The sequence below is a fragment of the Manis pentadactyla genome, chromosome 9 (assembly GCF_030020395.1).
Source record: "Manis pentadactyla isolate mManPen7 chromosome 9, mManPen7.hap1, whole genome shotgun sequence".
Lineage (NCBI taxonomy): Eukaryota > Metazoa > Chordata > Mammalia > Pholidota > Manidae > Manis > Manis pentadactyla.
In genome coordinates, this window is record NC_080027.1 from 73,655,249 (window position 1) to 73,672,315 (window position 17,067).

Sequence of the window (17,067 nt, forward strand, 5' to 3'; positions counted from 1 at the left end):
TGAGGCTTACCCTGTTTAAGTTGTTCAGGGTAGCCCTTTCTAAAAATGACCTTTGAGCAGATACACAAAGTAAGAGCGAAGGGATTAGTCCTGTTCCCTCTGCCTGGAACCTTCTTATCGATAAGTAAAAGGTTTTGAGGCAGGAACTCTGGTTAGAAACAATAAGGAGGCCAGTGTGAGTGCATCAGAGCAAGCAAGTGGATTAATCATAAGAAATAGTAGATGTAGCTAAGCCTGAATCATGTATGACCTTGTAGGGTGTTGTAAGGAATTTGACTAAGATACTCTGGGATAGAAAGCAGTTTAGTGACCTTGAAGAGAAGAGTGACATGGTCTGATTTGTGTATTAAATGGATCACTCTGGCTGCTAAGTTGAAAATAGGGGGTAGAAGACAGGGACAGAAGCAAGAATAGGAAGCTGTTGTAAAAATCCTGATGAGAGATGCTGGTGGCTTAGATTAGTGTGACAACAGTAAAGTGAAGCAAAGTGGTCAAATTCTGGATTTGTTTTGCAGGTAGTGATTGGGATTTGCTGATACATGTGGGTGGGAAGTGAGAGAAAGAGCAGAGTCAAATTTGATTGTCCCAGACTATGGCCCTGAGAAACTAGAAGGATAGAATTGCCATTTTCTGAGATGGGGAAGGCTGCAGAGGATTGGGGTGGGGAGAATTAGGAGTTCTATTTGAACATGTTCAGTTTGAGTTATCTAATAGACACTTAAGAAGAGATGTTGAAGAGACAGGTATGTAAGTTTAGAATTAAGGAGAGAAGTCTGAGTTGGAGATACACATTGGTAATCTTGGGAATATAGGCAGTAATTTAAAACTGTTGATTGGATGAGCCCACCTAAGGGAAATGAATATAGATAGAGAAGACAGATATCCAAAGACTGAGCCTAGGGGACATTCCAGAATTTAAAGGTTGTGGAAATGAGATGGAACTAGAAAGGAACCTGAGAAGGGGGTGCTAGTGAGGTAAAGAGGAGAACAAAGAGTGGTGTCCTGGAAATCAAATGAGGCAGAGTTAAACAGGAGAAGCATAATCAGCTGTGTCAAATGCTGTAAGATAAGTAGATCATGCAGTGGCTGATGGCGACTTTGGCAAGAGCTATTTTGGTGGAATGATAGGGTAATGAAAGCCTGATTAGAATGAGTTCAAGACCAGCAGAATTGGAGATAGCTTTTCTAAACAGTGCTTTCAAGAAGGATTGGTGTGAGGGGAAATAGACAAAGGGGTGAGGGCTGAAGGAGGGTGTGTAAACAAGAACGTTTTTTTCTAAGATGGGAGATGGGGTATGGTCTGAGAGAGTGGGAAATCGGTGGAGTGAAACACTTCCGTAAGTGAGCATTAAAGCCTTAGATAGAAGCACTGACAGGTGCAAGTGGGCTAGTAGATGGGGTGATGAGAATGTGGAAGTTTCTTTAGAATTATGTCTTTTTTCCCCACCAGTAAAGTAGGATGTAAGGAAAACAGGAATGAGGATTGGGGAGGAGGAGGTGGTTTGAGAAAAGACGAAGTGTGAATTAGGATACTGGGAGTATGAATAAATTTGAGAAATGTATATACTGTTTTAGGTTTTACACACTTGTATCTAGTCCCTTAGATAATGTTCAGAATATGTAAGGTCAGTAGAAACCATTTTAAAAATGAAAGTATTAAACTCAGGTAAATTACTTGCTCTTAGAGGGAGAGCCAGGTATCTACTCTTGAGTGTTTAAAATCTAGGTCTGTTTAGATGATTTACTACACTCCATGATATGTCTTCCCAGGACGTTTCTTCATAGATTCCCAATTTTTTAGTATCAGTATAGCATAAAGCTCTCATGAAATTTACTCAAAGGGGATTGCACCTGTGATCCATGCTTTCTTATATTGGATTGGCAATATGTGGGCAGGTTTTTTGTTTTTTTTAGCGCCCTAGAGGTTTACAAAAGGGGTAAGCACAAGACTAAATCATAAAGCCTGCTGCACTGAACAAAGTAGAAAATCAGTAGTTCCTTTAACTCTGATTCCCTCTTCTGTTTTGGGTATGTATTCTATGAAAGGCATTTTCTTCCTATACTGGCCAATTCTATCTAACACAGTGCTTGTTTTTGGCATATAGCCTCTCTGCACTAACCTTCACCATTGGAGTACTGTATTCTTGCTCAGTAGCTTGGTGAGCTGACAATGGCCTCTTGGTTAACTTCGCATTTTTCATTCGAGCAAAAAAGCAGAAACAAATCACTTGATGAATGGATAAGTAAATATGGTATATCCATATAATGGAATAGTATTCAGCAATAAAAATATAGTACTGATACATGCTGCAACATGTTTGAACCTTGAAAGCATTATGCTAGGTGAAAGAAGCCAGTCACAATTCCATTTGTATGAAATATCCACAGGAGGCAAATATGAAGAGATAGAAAATAGATTTATGGTGGCCTAGGGATGGAGGAGTTTGGGAGGAATGGGGAGTGACTGCTAATGGATATAGGGCTTCTTTTTTGGGATGACAAAAATACTATAAAATTGTAGTGATGGTTGCACAGTTATGTGAATATACTAAAACCATTGAATGGTACCATTTAAATAGGCGAATTATAGCTTAAAACTTTTTGGGGGAGAGGGGTTTATTTATTTGTTTATTTTGATATCATTAATTTACAATTACATGAAGAACATTACGATTACTAGGCTCCCCCCTTCACCAAGTCCCCCCCACATACCCCTTCATAGTCACTGTCCATCAGCGTAGTAAGATGCTGTAAAATCACTACTTGTCTTCTCTGTGTTGCACAGCCCTCCTGATGCTCCCCCTGCCCCCACTATACATGCTTATCGTAATGCCCCCTTTTTCCCCGCCCTTGTCCCTCCTTTCCCAACCATCCTCCCCAGTCCCTTTCCCAGTGGTGACTATTAGTCCATTCTTGGGTTCTGTGATTTTCCTGCTGTTTTGTTCCTTCAGTTTTCCTTTGTTCTTATACTCCACATATGACTGAAATCCTTTGGTACTTGTCTTTCTCCACCTGGCTTATTTCACTGAGCATAATACCCTCTCGCTCCATCCATGTTGTTGCAGATGGTAGGATCTGTTTTTATCGTATGGGTGAGTAATATTCCATTGTGCATATGTACCACATCTTCTTGATCCATTCATCTACTGATGGACATTTAGGTTGCTTCCATATCTTGGCTATTGTAAATAGTGCAGGAATAAACATAGGGGTGCATCTGTCTTTTTCAAACTGCAGTGCTGCATTCTTAGGGTAAATTAGTGGAAGTGGAATTGCTGGGTCAAATGGTATTTCTATTTTGAGCATTTTGAGGAACCTCCATACTGCTTTCCACAAAGGTTGAACTAATTTACATTCCCACCAGCAGTGTAGGAGGGTTCCCCTTTCTCCACAACCTCGCCAACATTTGTTGTTTGTCTTTTTGATGATGGCGATCCTTACTGGTGTGAGGTGATATCTTATTGTGGTTTTAATTTTCATTTCTCTGATGACAAGCGATGTGGAGTGTCTGTTGGCCATCTGAATTTCTTCTTTAGAGAACTGTCTATTCAGCTCCTCTGCCCATTTTTTAATTGGATTATTTGCTTTTTGTTTGTTGAGGTGTGTGAGCTCTTTATGTATTTTGGATGTCAACCCTTTATTGGATCTGTCATTTATGAATATATTCTCCCATACTGTAGGATACCTTTTTGTTCTATTGATGGTGTCCTTTGCTGTACAGAAGCTTTTTAGCTTGATATAGTCCCACTTGTTCATTTTTGCCTTTGTTTCCCTTGCCCGGGGAGATATGTTTATGAAGAAGTCACTCATGTTTATATCCATGAGATTTTTGCCTATGTTTTTTCTAAGAGTTTTATGGTTTCATGACTTACATTCAGGTCTTTGATCCTTTTGGAGTTCACTTTTGTTTATGGGGTTAGACATTGATCCAGTTTCATTCTCTTCCATGTAGCTGTCCAGTTTAGCCAGCACCATCTGTTGAAGAGACTGTCATTTCCCCATTGTATGTCCATGGCTCCTTTATTGTATATTAATTGGCCATATATGTTTGGGTTAATGTCTGGAGTCTCTATTCTGTTCCACTGGTCTGTGACTCTGTTCTTGTGCCAGTGCCAAATTGTCTTGATTACTGTGGCTTTGTAGTAGAGCTTGAAGTTGGGGAGCGAGATCCCCCCCACTTTATTCTTCCTTCTCAGGATTGCTTTGGCTATTTGGTGTCTTTGGTGGTTCCATATGAATTTTTGAACTATTTGTTCCAGTTCATTGAAGAATGCTGTTGGTAATTTGATAGGGATTGCATCAAATCTGTATATTGCTTTGGGCAGGATGGCCATTTTGACGATATTAATTCTTCCTAGCCAACTGCATGGGATGAGTTTCCATTTGTTAGTGTCCTCCTTAATTTCTCTTAAGAGTGTCTTGTAGTTTTCAGGGTATAGGTCTTTCACTTCCTTGGTTAGGTTTATTCCTAGGTATTTAATTCTTTTTGATGCTATTGTGAAAGGAATTGTTTTCCTGATTTCTCTTTCTGCTAGTTCATTGTAGGGTATAGGAAAGCCACAGATTTCTGTGTGTTAATTTGTATCCTGCAACTTTGCTGAATTCAGATATTAGATCTAGTAGTTTTGGAGTGGAGTCTTTAGGGTTTTTTATGTACAATATCATGTCATCTGCAAATAGTGACAGTTTAACTTCTTCTTTACCAGTCTGGATTCCTTGTATTTCTTTGTTTTGTCTAATTGCCGTGGCTAGGACCTCCAGTACTATGTTGAATAACAGTGGGGAGAGTGGGCATCCCTGTCTTGTTCCCGATCTCAGAGGAAAAGCTTTCAGTCTCTTGCTGTTCAGTATGATGTTAACTGTGGGTTTATCATATATCGCCTTTATTATGTTGAGGTACTTGCCCTCTATGCCCATTTTGTTGAGAGTTTTTATCATGAATGGATGTTGAATTTTGTCGAATGCTTTTTCAGCATCTATGGAGATGATCATGTGGTTTTTGTCTTTCTTTTTGTTGATGTGGTGGATGATGTTGATGGATTTTTGAATGTTGTACCATCCTTGCATCCCTGGGATGAATCCCACTTGGTCACGGTGTATGATCATTTTGATGTATTTTTGAATTCAGTTTGCTAATATTTTGTTGAGTATTTTTGCATCTAAGTTCATCAGGGATATTGGTCTGTAATTTTCTTTTTTGGTGGGGTCTTTGCATGGTTCTGGTATTAGGGTGATGTTGGCTTCATAGAATGAGTTTGGGAGGATTACCTCCTCTTCTATTTTTTGGAAAACTTTAAGGAGAATGGGTGTTATGTCTTCTCTGTATGTCTGATAAAATTCCGAGGTAAATCCATCTGGCCCGGGGTTTTTGTTCTTGGGTAGTTTTTTGATTACCCCTTCAATTTTGTTGCTGGTAATTGGTCTCTTTAGATTTTCTGTTTCTTTCTGGGTCAGTCGTGGAAGGTTGTATTTTTCTAGGAAGTTGTCCATTTCTCCTAGGTTTTCCAGCTTGTTAGCATATAGGTTTTCATAGTATTCTCTAATAATTCTTTGTATTTCTGTGGTGTCTGTCGTGATTTTTCCTTTCTCGTTTCTGATTCTGTTGATGTGTGTTGACTCTCTTTTTCTCTTAATAAGTCTGGCTAGAGGCTTATCTATTTTGTTTATTTTCTCGAAGAACCAGCTCTTGGTTTCATTGATTTTTTTCTATTGTTTTATTCTTCTGAATTTTATTTATTTCTTCTCTGATCTCTATTATGTCCCTCTGTCTGCTGACCTTAGGCCTCATTTGTTCTTCTTTTTCCAATTTTGATAATTGTGACATTAGACTATTCATTTGGGATTGTTTTTCCTTCTTTAAATATGCCTGGATTGCTATACTTTCCTCTTAAGAGTGCTTTTGCTGCATCCCACAGAAGTTGGGGCTTAGTGTTGTTGTTGTCATTTGTTTCCATATATTGCTGGATCTCCATTTTAATTTGGTTGTTGATCCATTGATTATTTAGGAGCATGTTGTTAAGCCTCCTTGTCTTTGTGAGCCTTTTTGCTTTCTTTGTACAATTTATTTCTAGTTTTATACCTTTGTGGTCTGAAAAGTTGGTTGGTAGAATTTCAGTCTTTTTGAATTTACTAAGGCTCTTTTTGTGGCCTAGTATGTGGTCTATTCTGGAGAATGTTCCATGTGCACTTGAGAAGAATGTGTATTCTGTTGCTTTTGGATGTAGAGTTCTATAGATGTCTGTTAGGTCCATCTGTTCTAGTGTGTTGTTCGGTGCCTCTGTGTCCTTACTTATTTTCTGTCTGGTGGATCTGTCCTTTGGAGTGCGTGGTGTGTTAAAGTCTCCCATACTGAATTTATTGTATTTTATTTCCTCCTTTAATTCTGTTAGTATTTGTTTCATGTATATTGGTGCTCCTGTATTGGGTGCATGTATGTTTATAATGGTTATATCCTCTTGTTGGACTGAGCCCTTTATCATTATGTAGTGTCCTTCTTTATCTCTTGTTACTTTCTTTGTTTTGAAGTCTATTTTGTCTGATACCAGTACTGCAACACCTGCTTTTTTATCCCTGTTGTTTGCATGAAATATCTTTTTCCATCCCTTGACTTTTAGTCTGTACATGTCTTTGGGTTTGAGGTGAGTCTCTTGTAAGCAGCATATAGATGGGTCTTGCTTTTTTATCCATTCTATTACTCTGTGTCTTTTAATTGGTGCATGCAGTCCATTTACATCTAGAGTGATTTTTGCAAGATATGTACTTATTGCCATTGCAGGCTTTAGATTCGTGGTTACCAAAGGTTCAAGGTTAGCTTCTTTACTACCTTACTGTCTAACTTAACTCACTTATGGGGCTATTATAAACACAGTCTGATGATTATTTCTCTCCCTTCTTATTCATCCTTCTCCATTCTTTGTATGTTGGATGTTTTGTTCTGTGCTCTTTTTAGGAGTGCTCCCATCTAGAGCAGCCCCTCTAAAATACCCTGTAGAGGTGGTTAGTGGGAGGCAAATTCCCTCAACTTTTGCTTGTCCGGGAATTGTTTAATCCCTCCTTCATATTTAAATGATAATCGTGCTGGATACAGTAACCTTGGTTCAAGGCCCTTGTGTTTCATTGCATTAAATATGTCATACCATTCTCTTCTGGCCTATAAGGTTTCTGTTGAGAAGTTTAATGATAGCCTGATAGGTTTTCCTTTGTAGGTGACCTTTTTTCTGTCTCTGGCTGCCTTTAATACTCTGTCCTTGTCCTTGATGTTTGCCATTTTAATTATTATGTGTCTTGGTGTTGTCCTCTTTGGGTCCCTTCTGTTGGGATTTCTGTGTGCTTCCCTAGTCTGAGCAACTATTTCCTCCCCTAGTTTGGGGAGGTTTTCAGCAATTATTTCTTCAAAGACACTTTCTATCCCTTTTTCTCTCTCTTCTTCTTCTGGTACCCCTATAATGCGGATATTGTTCCTTTTGAATTGGTCACACAGTTCTCTTAATATTGTTTCATTCCTGGAGATCCTTTTATCTCTCTCTGCATCAGCTTCTATGCATTCCTGTTCTCTGGTTTCTATTCCATCAATGGCCTCTTGTATCTTATCCATTCTGCTTATAAATCCTTCCAGAGATTATTTCTCTTCTGTACTTTCCCTCCGGATGTCATCCCTTAGCTCTTGTATATTTCTCTGCAGCTCCATCAGCATGTTTATGATTCTTATTTTGAATTCTTTTTCAGGAAAACTGGTTAGGTCTATCTCCTTCTCAAGGGCTGTGATTTTGCTCTGTATCAAATTTTTCTGCCTTTTCATAGCGATAGAGATAGTTTGCGGAGCTGGCGCAAGTGATGGCTGGGAGAACGGCCCTTCTTGTTGGTTGGTGGCCTTCCTCTCCTTGGAGAACAGCGACCTCTAGTGGCTTGTGCTGGGCAGCTGCGCAAAGACGGGGCTTCTGTTTCTTGCCTGGCCGCTGTGGAGTTTAGCTCCGCGTTTGCTGTGGCCGTGGCCTGCCTCTGGCCGCTGCTCCGATATGTCGGAGTCGCATCAGAGGGGAAATGGCTGGGAGGCTGTTTATTTCCGTGAGGGGCCTCCAAGGTGCCCTGTTTCCCAGGGGATTAGAGTGCCCAGAGTTCCCTGGGAGTCCCAGCCGCTGGGCTAAGTGTCCTGGGATGCTTCCGTCCAGCTGTGGGGTCCCTGTTCCTTTAAGACTTTCAAAAAGCACTCGCTTTTCTTTGTCCCAGGGGCACCGACTGCAGGGACCCACTCGCAGGTCTTACTGTCCTGTTTCCCTAGTTTCCAGCACCCCACGCACGCACTGTGTCTGTGCTCTGTTCCGGATGGCTGGGGCTGGGTGTTCAGCAGTCCTGGGCTCCCTCTCCTTCCCCGCTCCGACTCCTCTCCTCCCACCGAAAGCTGGAGTGAGGGGCGCTCGGGTCCCACCGGGCCTGGGCTTGTATCTTACCCCCTTGGCGAGGCGCTGGGTTCTCGCAGGTGTGGATGTGGTCTGGATGTTGTCCTGTGTCTGCTGGTCTCTCTTTTAGGAAGAGTTGTGTTTGTTGTATTTTCAAAAATATAAGTGGTTTTGGGAGGAGATTTCTGCTGCTCTACTCATGCTGCCATCTTGGCTCCACCTCCAAAACTTATTTTTTTAAAATGGCTTTTGTATCTTCGTCCACTCAGAGAAAACTGTTCTGATTTTAGTATTTTTATCTTTATTGAGTTTACCATTAATTTACTTTTTTCAAGTTTGTGCTGCATTTCTCTGGCATCTAATTGTCAAAAGTAGAGAGAAGCATATAGATACACACTAGAGAGAGAAAGAGAGAGAGAGCTATCATCAAGAGGAACCGGGATGCTTATGTTTCAGTCTTACTGACTGATGTTACCTGACAGAATCATCAGATTCTGGCCCTTTTGGCTTTGTCATTTTAGAAATCATTTAATCAGTGTCCTAGTGTTGACCAGACATGGGTTGTTCCTCACTAGACTCACAAGAAGCTAAAGTGTATCAGCACTAGGCTAGTTCATTAACTTTAATGAGAAATGAAGCTATTAGGCAGACTAGATATTCACGTTGGCCTGTTATATTCTCCATATGTAGAAAAATGAAGTTAGGAGCTGCATTATGATCAAGATTTTCTTGATAACCACGAAATCATCACAAGTTCATAGTTTAATGGCATTTCCAGTGAAAACCCAAGACATCTGTCTCTAGTATGAGAATACAGTTGTTCCTAGAACTAGACATTTTTAATTTCTGAACTAAGGTACCCTTTTTCCTAACAAGGCTTGGTTTCTTCTGACAGTAATTGAATTTTCAACTTAAAAAAGTAAATAAAAATAAAATGAGTAAATAGTTCATTAATACTCATCTTCTTTACTGACGGTATTTCACTATGTTCTGATTTGAAGCATGTACTGCTAACATGCTCTCCTAGTGGTCTAGCAAAAGTCTGCAAAACATCCAGAGTTCAGTTTACCCACTTCAAAAAATTGTTTTTCAGCTTAGCCATTTCACCGTGTATTTTATGTCAGTGTTTCAAGATTTCAGGGAAGTAGAAAGGATTTGATCTTAATGAATTGATACCTTTTATTAAAACACTCATAGCAAAAAAAACCGCGCCATTTTAGGTACAGATTTCCTTTGTTATCATATGACTAAATTTCCAAGTTTGTTTGGTGGGTTTGACACTTGTCTTCTAATTGTGAGTTATTTATAGAGTGGTAAACAACAGGTTTAGTTACACTCTATATTCAGTAGATATGTTTAATGGGGTCCTTGCCTACTCTAAAAAATAAGAATGATTTCTGTTCTTTGCTATATCATACTCAGAAGGGAGTTACAGTAGATGAAAAACCGAAGTGGAAGGATTTCCTTCAGGAGTAGAACAGAGATTTACGAGTGGTCCACAGTATAACAATGAAGCAAAACTGCTGGAACAAAATGGCAGCAGACTCACAGACTCCAAGAATGAACTAGTGGTCACCAAAGGGGAGGGGTGTGGGAGGGTGGGTGGGGAGGGAGGGAGAAGGGGACTGAGGGGTATTATGTTTAGTACACATGGTGTGGGGGATCACCGGGAGAACAGTGTAGCACAGAGAAGGGACATAATGGATCTCTGGCAACTTGCTGCATTGATGGACAGTGACTGCATTGGGGTATGGGTGGGGACTTGATAATATGGGTAAATGTAGTAACCACATTGTTTTTTCATGTGAAACCTTCATAAGAGTGTATATCAATCATACCTTAATAAAAAAAAGTAAAACAAAAAAGGGTAGTCCACAAAACAGAATCCTTGCTATGATTATTTTTATACAAAAGTATATTTTGCCCAGAGGAAGAATTTGAGCACTTTTAAGATATAACCAGAAAACTTAAGTTTTATTCATTACTGACAGATGGACTCTCTTTCATGCATTATTCGATTTTTAAAGTTTATTGTCTTGTAAGATTGGCTGGTAGAACTCTGACACCTCTGGCAGTTTCCTCTATATTGGAAATGCTTTAAGGTATTGTTTCCAACATTTTCCTATGTGTGATGATACACAAAGAAATTGATAACGTTTTATGGCATACTGGGGTAAACTGGAGAGAATTTGGTCACATTTGAATGGGCCTTGGTGAAGGGTTTTTTTGCATTTTTGTTGATATATATGTGTATTATACAATAAAATAGAAAAGCTCTTGGGAAGATAGTGTGGCAGTCATGGAATTGTACCACTCAGATCCCCCTTCAAAAGAACCCCCTTTGAGGAGTTGACTGTGAACCTCCAGCTCTTGAACCTTCAGATATGTATTGAACCAGAGGCCACAATTCCTCTGGGCTGTTCCCAGCCAGTGACCAAATGTAACTAGAGCTGGCTATGCTTGCTTGGTGGGGAACTCCTCTAGCAGGAAATTTTTTTCTCAGGGACTCTGCATTGGGCCAGCCAAGATTTTCTAATAACAGCACTGCCATCCCAGTAGAGGCTCTTTCTACCCAGTTGCTTCCTTTGCATCTCTTCTTTCTCAGATGTCAGAACTGATCAGGGTCTGAGGGCTCTCTTCACCTGCTTGCTCTTCCTGTATCCTGTGCAGGCATCCCCAGCTCCCCAACACCCAGCCCTATTTCTTGCTCTTCTAAACTCAGAGGATCCAAACTGATGTAATAGTTAGTATACAATGAATTTGTATAAAATGTGCAGTTAGAATTCGTGCATATTTTAAAAGGAGAAATTTGAGTTTGCCTCTATGAATATAACTTTTGTATCTTAGATTTTATGTTTGAAGTGTCTATGCAATTTCTGGTGAAGATTTTGAAAAGAGCTCTCCACATTCTTGTCACCATCAGTTAGAAACATGGCTCATTAAAAGTAAAAAGTGAAAGTGAAATTAGATGGTAGCAAAGAGCAGAAGAAATTCATTGCTCTTTGTCAGATGACAGAAACTTTTTTCTTATTTTTAATCAGATTTCAAAGAATTTCCGTATCTTTAACTTGTACATCTTAGGTACTGTCATTGTACATTTCTCTCATTCATTGCCAAACATGATGTGAAAGTTCCCTGCAATAGCCAGTTTCAAATCAAGTGGTTTTTTTCATATTAAATATTTCAGAAAAGTCATGAAGCTCTTACGTAGATATGGCTCTATTATTCTCAATTCTTTAGAATTCAAATTAGTACACAAGTACCTATCACTAGTGAATTCCTTTTTACTCCTTACTTTTTTTTTTAACTGAAGTATCATTGATATACAATCATACTGGTTTCAAATATACAACACAGTGGTTCAACAGTTACCCATTGTAAGTCTGGGGAAGGGAAGTCCCGGGGCAAAATACCTCTAAAAACCAAAATCAGTCAAAGGGAGAAATAAAGTTTAAAACTCGTTTATTGCTCACAAACTGCAGTCCCAGGCCGTCTTTCTTCTCTGCTCAAGCAGCAACCACAACACCGGCCCTCCCCCTCACCTCTCAGGTACAGATGAGCCCTCTGTTGCCCAGGTAATTACCCATTGATATGGAGATGAACTTCTCCACCCCTGAGGAAAGATGCAAATGCAGTAAAGCCATACTTCTTTCCACCTCTGAAGGCCTGTTGATATGCAGATTTACCAAAGCCAGGTGAGATATTCTGGAAATACTTGAATTTTACCCACACCCATATTATTAAACTGTCACCCCTTTTAACATAGGAAGATGTTACAGAATCATTGACTGTATTTTCCATGCTGTACTACTATCCCATGACCAGCTTGTATTATGATTGAGAATTTTTGTGCCTCTTTATCCCCCTCAACCTTCCTACACCCCCACTCCCACCCCACCAACACCTCCTCTGTGATAACCACTAGTCAATTCTTAGTGTCTATAAGCCTACTGCTGTTTTGTTCATTCTTTTTTGTTTTCTTTTTGTGTTCCACAAATAAGTGAAATTATGTCGTATTTGTTTTTCTCTACCTGGCTTATTTTACTGAGTGGAATACCCTCTAGATCCATCCATACTGTTACAAATGGCAGATTTCTTTTTTTATGTCTGAATAATACTCCATTGTATATGTAACATATCTTCATCCATTCGTCTATTGATGAACACTTACGTTGCTTTTATATCTTAGCTATTGTAAATAATGCAGTGATAAACATATGGGTGCATGTATCTGTAAGATAAATTTTAGCCGAAATAAGCAGGTGAAGAGAGGCAACAAAGGGTCAGGTAGTTTATTGGAGTGCAACTCGCGGTTGATGTTCTGCGGTCTGGGTGTTACAGGCCAGGGAAGTCACACCTGGTCAGGGAGGTGGGGGCTTATAAGGGATTAGGAGGGGGAGGAGTGGGCAAGCTATCCTAGGGGGCATGGAGAGGTATGACTGGCTGAAGGTGACATAATAGACAACTAGAAACTTTTCCTTCCAAGAGGGAGGAGGCTGACATCCGGGTCTTAGTTGGCACATCAGAAGGATGGAATTCAGAAAGAGCTGTCCCCTTTCCATATAAGGCATGGACCTTGGGGTCTGGTCTGTTCTCCCCCTATGGCATCTCTCTGTTCTGTTTGCATGTCCTTGTTTTTCCTTCCTCCAGCCTAACAGTATCTTTTCGAATCAGATTTTGTTTTCTTCTTTACTCCTTACTTTTGAAACCCCCTTTTTGCTTTAAATCTTTTTTTAGTATAGGTTAGTATATACCCTTTAGGAGCTCTTACACCCATTTCTGTTTCTTTCTGCTTAGACTTATATTCTTCAAGGACTTATTCAGATCCATTTTTTGTTCTGATGTTTTGTGTGACCCAAACTATGTTGGAATGATTTATTTGAGAACTGTTTACTGTGTGCATATTCTCTGCTAAGTTCTGTGTATACAGTCGTAAACAAAAAAGAATAAGATCTCTCTCTTCTTTTGTGTGATGTTATTAATATATGCTTGATAATTTATTTTTTTCTTTCTAGAACACAATTTATAATTGATTATATCTAAATGTAATTATGTGTCTGCATCTACACAAGCATCTATTAAATATTTTGTCAAAAGAATGAAAGCCTTTTATGACTATGTTTTAAAGATCTTTTATATTTGATAGCATCTACCCATGGCACTTAATTGTTTTTAACAAATCCTTGTGTATTAAGAGTCGACTGAATCTTAAGTGTAATTTATAGCAGAGATGTCCAGGAGTAGATACCAAACATATGGTAGCATATAACTTGTTTATTATCCCTTGAATTTAACTCTGATCAGAAGAGCTGTAGAGAGATGGAGTCATCTTCCCACTGGTCTGCTTGAGTCTAGGGCTTTGGTTCTGAACTTTGGCCATGTATTGGAATCACCTCTGGAGCTTTAAAAAATACTGATGCTTAAGTCCCATTCCCAGAGTTTCTGATTTAATTGGTATGGGGTACTGCCTTAGGAGAAGATGGTAATCAACAGTCTCAGTTAAAGAAATTAGCAGAAGACTTGTTTTTTTATAACCATATAATATGTAATGCAGAGAGTCTGGGGACAGTGCCATCCCAATAATAATGAGGATTCATATTGAGGGAGTTCCAAATGGTCAAGTTAGGGAAAATTGGATCAAAACAAATAATTATAGTAATGGAATTAAACCATTGAATAAAGTAGGAATCCATTAATCTATACTCACATAGGTAAATAAATGAATAAATTGGAAGTTTGTTAAGGAATGGATTATTCATGTAGTCTCAAAGTGAAATCCACAAAATACTTAGTTACAGAGGGGAAATGAGGAACTTGATAGTGGAGATACCTAGCAGATACCATCTTAATCAAGTCCTTGAAGTGAATGTGATCAGGAATGTAACAAATGAAAATTGTATACTGCCTGATTGCATATAATGAGAAAAAACATTACTTCTGTAATATTCCTCCCACAGATTCATAACCCAGATTTAATTATGAGCAAACATCAGACAAACTCACATTGAAGGACATTCTACAAATAACTGACCTGTAATATTTTATGCCAACGTCACAGAAATCAAGAAAGTCTTGAGGAACATTCCTTATTGAAAAAGACTAAAAGAGAAGAGACAACAAAATGCAATGCATGGTTTTGAATTGGATAGATCCTTTTGCTCTGACAATTAGTATAATTGGCCAAACTTGGAGTCTTCTGAGGCTTAGATGGCAGAGATGTATCAGTTCATTTCCTGATTTCAATGATTGTATTGGTTAATGTAGGAGGGTATTCTTGTTTGTTGGAAATATAAAGTATACAGTTATTTGGCAAATTATTCTCAAGTGGTTCACGAAAAAAAATTCATTGTGTTCTTATAACTCTGTAAGTTTCAGACTGTTTAGGATAACTGTATGACTTAGTTTGGAATTAATAGCTGTGTTTGAAGCTTCTCTTAGAATGTTAATCTCATGGGAAAATCATATAAGGTAGTAACATAATATATGTGGAGATGATATTTTTCATGGAATACATTTTCTAAGTAATCAAAGCTCTTCAAGTGCTAAAATGCTTTTTAGGTCTTTTGAAGTATTTTATACTTCAATGCCTTTTAAAGCAGAGTACATTGAACTTGGTCCTGTCTCTTCTGGTAAACTAGTAGTCCTAATTATGTGAATATTTACCATTGTCTTCTGAAGTAATATCTAGGTCTAGATCCCTTTTAGCCTTTGGGGTTTTGTTTGTTTTGTTTTGGTCTTCCCTCTAAATGTCTGGTTTTCAGTTCTGTTGTGCATGTATTTAATAGTTTACCAGTTTTTTTCTTAGTGTGCTATTTCTGATCTGCTATAGTCTCAAAAAGAAATCTATACTTTTTCCTTCTTAAAATGTTTTGTTAATAAAACTCTCTATTAGGCTTAAGTAGACATTTTATCATAGCGATGTTATACTTGATTCCTTTTAAGCTTAATTCACAGTTGTGGCTAGGTTTTAGAGTTTTGAAAAGTGAAGGGTCACTGTAAATAGAATAAACAGAAGGTGATTTCACTGTCATTTTTCTAACTTTTTTTAGAATGTCAGATGAAATCAGAAAATTTTAAAGGAAAAACACTGATTTTTTTTTAAATTTCAGAGCTCCAGAGATTATATTGGGGTTGCCATTTTGTGAAGCCATAGATATGTGGTCATTGGGATGTGTGATTGCTGAATTATTCCTTGGATGGCCTCTCTACCCAGGAGCCTTGGAGTATGACCAGGTAACAACTGTCATGATAATCTAGTACAACTGGTAGAATGTAAAGAATAATGATAGACTTAAGGAATGCATTTTCCCAGGTATATAATACATGTAAAAATCTTTTAAAACCTGGAATCTTTTGGAATTAAAATTCAGGATCTCAAAAGTGTATTTGATGTTTAAAAAATCTTTCATAACACTGAAGTATCTTCTCATAAATGTAGTAGATACAATCCACAAGCCTAAAAACTAGTTTTGTAAAACTCTTGACAAGAGTTTTTTGTATCATTTTCATAGTAAAGACATATGAAAGCTGGATTGTGTCCATATAAATAATAGTGCTTTGCTTGGGTGACAGACTTTGATTATGCGTGAAATGTCAGCTTCTCCCAATAAAAGACATAAGTCTCCCCCCAACACCCCCCAGTCTCCAACTACTGGTCCTATACCAATAACCGTTACTGGTCTTAAGTATCGTAGTCATCTAAATCCTCTTAAGTATTTTTATCTGTTTTGGAATGGTGCTGAAAATCTGGTTTAACATTATTTGAATAATTCTTAGTCGAATCCAGCAAATTGCCTCATTAAACATTTTTCATGATAGTTTTCAGGTATGTTCACTAGCTGCTATGAGCTATTAGATAATGTTGTTTGCTGTTTTATTGGTTTTTTTAATACCAAGGTTCTTTTTGGAGTAATTGTTATCTTACTATTGTTTGAAGAGTTTCATAGCATCTCCCTTATTAGAGAGAGATATACTCAACTTCTTTTAGTGGGAAATGTTAGTTAAAATTAACAAAATGGTTAACATTCATTTTGTCTTCATTCAGCTTATAGTACATAAATGAAATTTTTATTTAAATGATAGACTATTTAACTTCACATGGAAAAATAGTAAATAGAGCATTTAAAACCACATGTCATAATTTTAACAACAAAATATGCCTTTTGATTTTCAAGGCTTAGCTCTCACAAAAAGAATATGAGAGGTAGTTAATTTGATGACTTAAATATTGCTGGGATGAGTCTAAGGGTCATTTGATATTAATTAGATTGGATGCTTTAGAAGCTTTAATCTCTTATTTTCTTCTAATGACTTTCTACCCTTAAGCCTTCTCTTTTAGGCTAGGTTTCCTGTATTTCTCTACCTTCCCTCCTCTGTGTTCAGCATACCTTTTAAAAGACTGTTCCTGTAAAATTTGTCAAGCAGTCTGGCTTCCTTCAGCTTTTTACCCAACCACTAACTTTGATGCAAATGCTAGACTGTTGCTAGTTTTGAAAGAATTGGTGATCTACTCGGAGAGTTCTATGACCCTTTAGCTGCTGAAGTACCAAGGTACAAGTCAAATGTTAGAAGCATGTCGTTGGCCTTTTGGACCACCGATCATGACATGCATAGTACTTTGGAGCAGGGCACCATCTAGTGGCAGTTTCAGGTTGATTTGCTATTATGTAAG

The 17,067-nt window shown here is 38.3% G+C and overlaps 1 protein-coding gene across 3 annotated transcripts in view; it reads left to right on the forward strand.

The window, feature by feature from the left end:
* Positions 1 to 17,067, forward strand: part of HIPK3 (homeodomain interacting protein kinase 3) — a 122,198-nt gene that overhangs the window by 83,760 nt on the left and 21,371 nt on the right. For all 3 annotated transcript variants that reach the window (XM_036891924.2, XM_036891926.2, XM_036891925.2), the window contains exon 3: positions 15,506 to 15,629. In XM_036891924.2, coding sequence (XP_036747819.1) covers positions 15,506 to 15,629 — 124 coding nt within the window. The remainder of the gene's footprint in view (positions 1 to 15,505; positions 15,630 to 17,067) is intronic.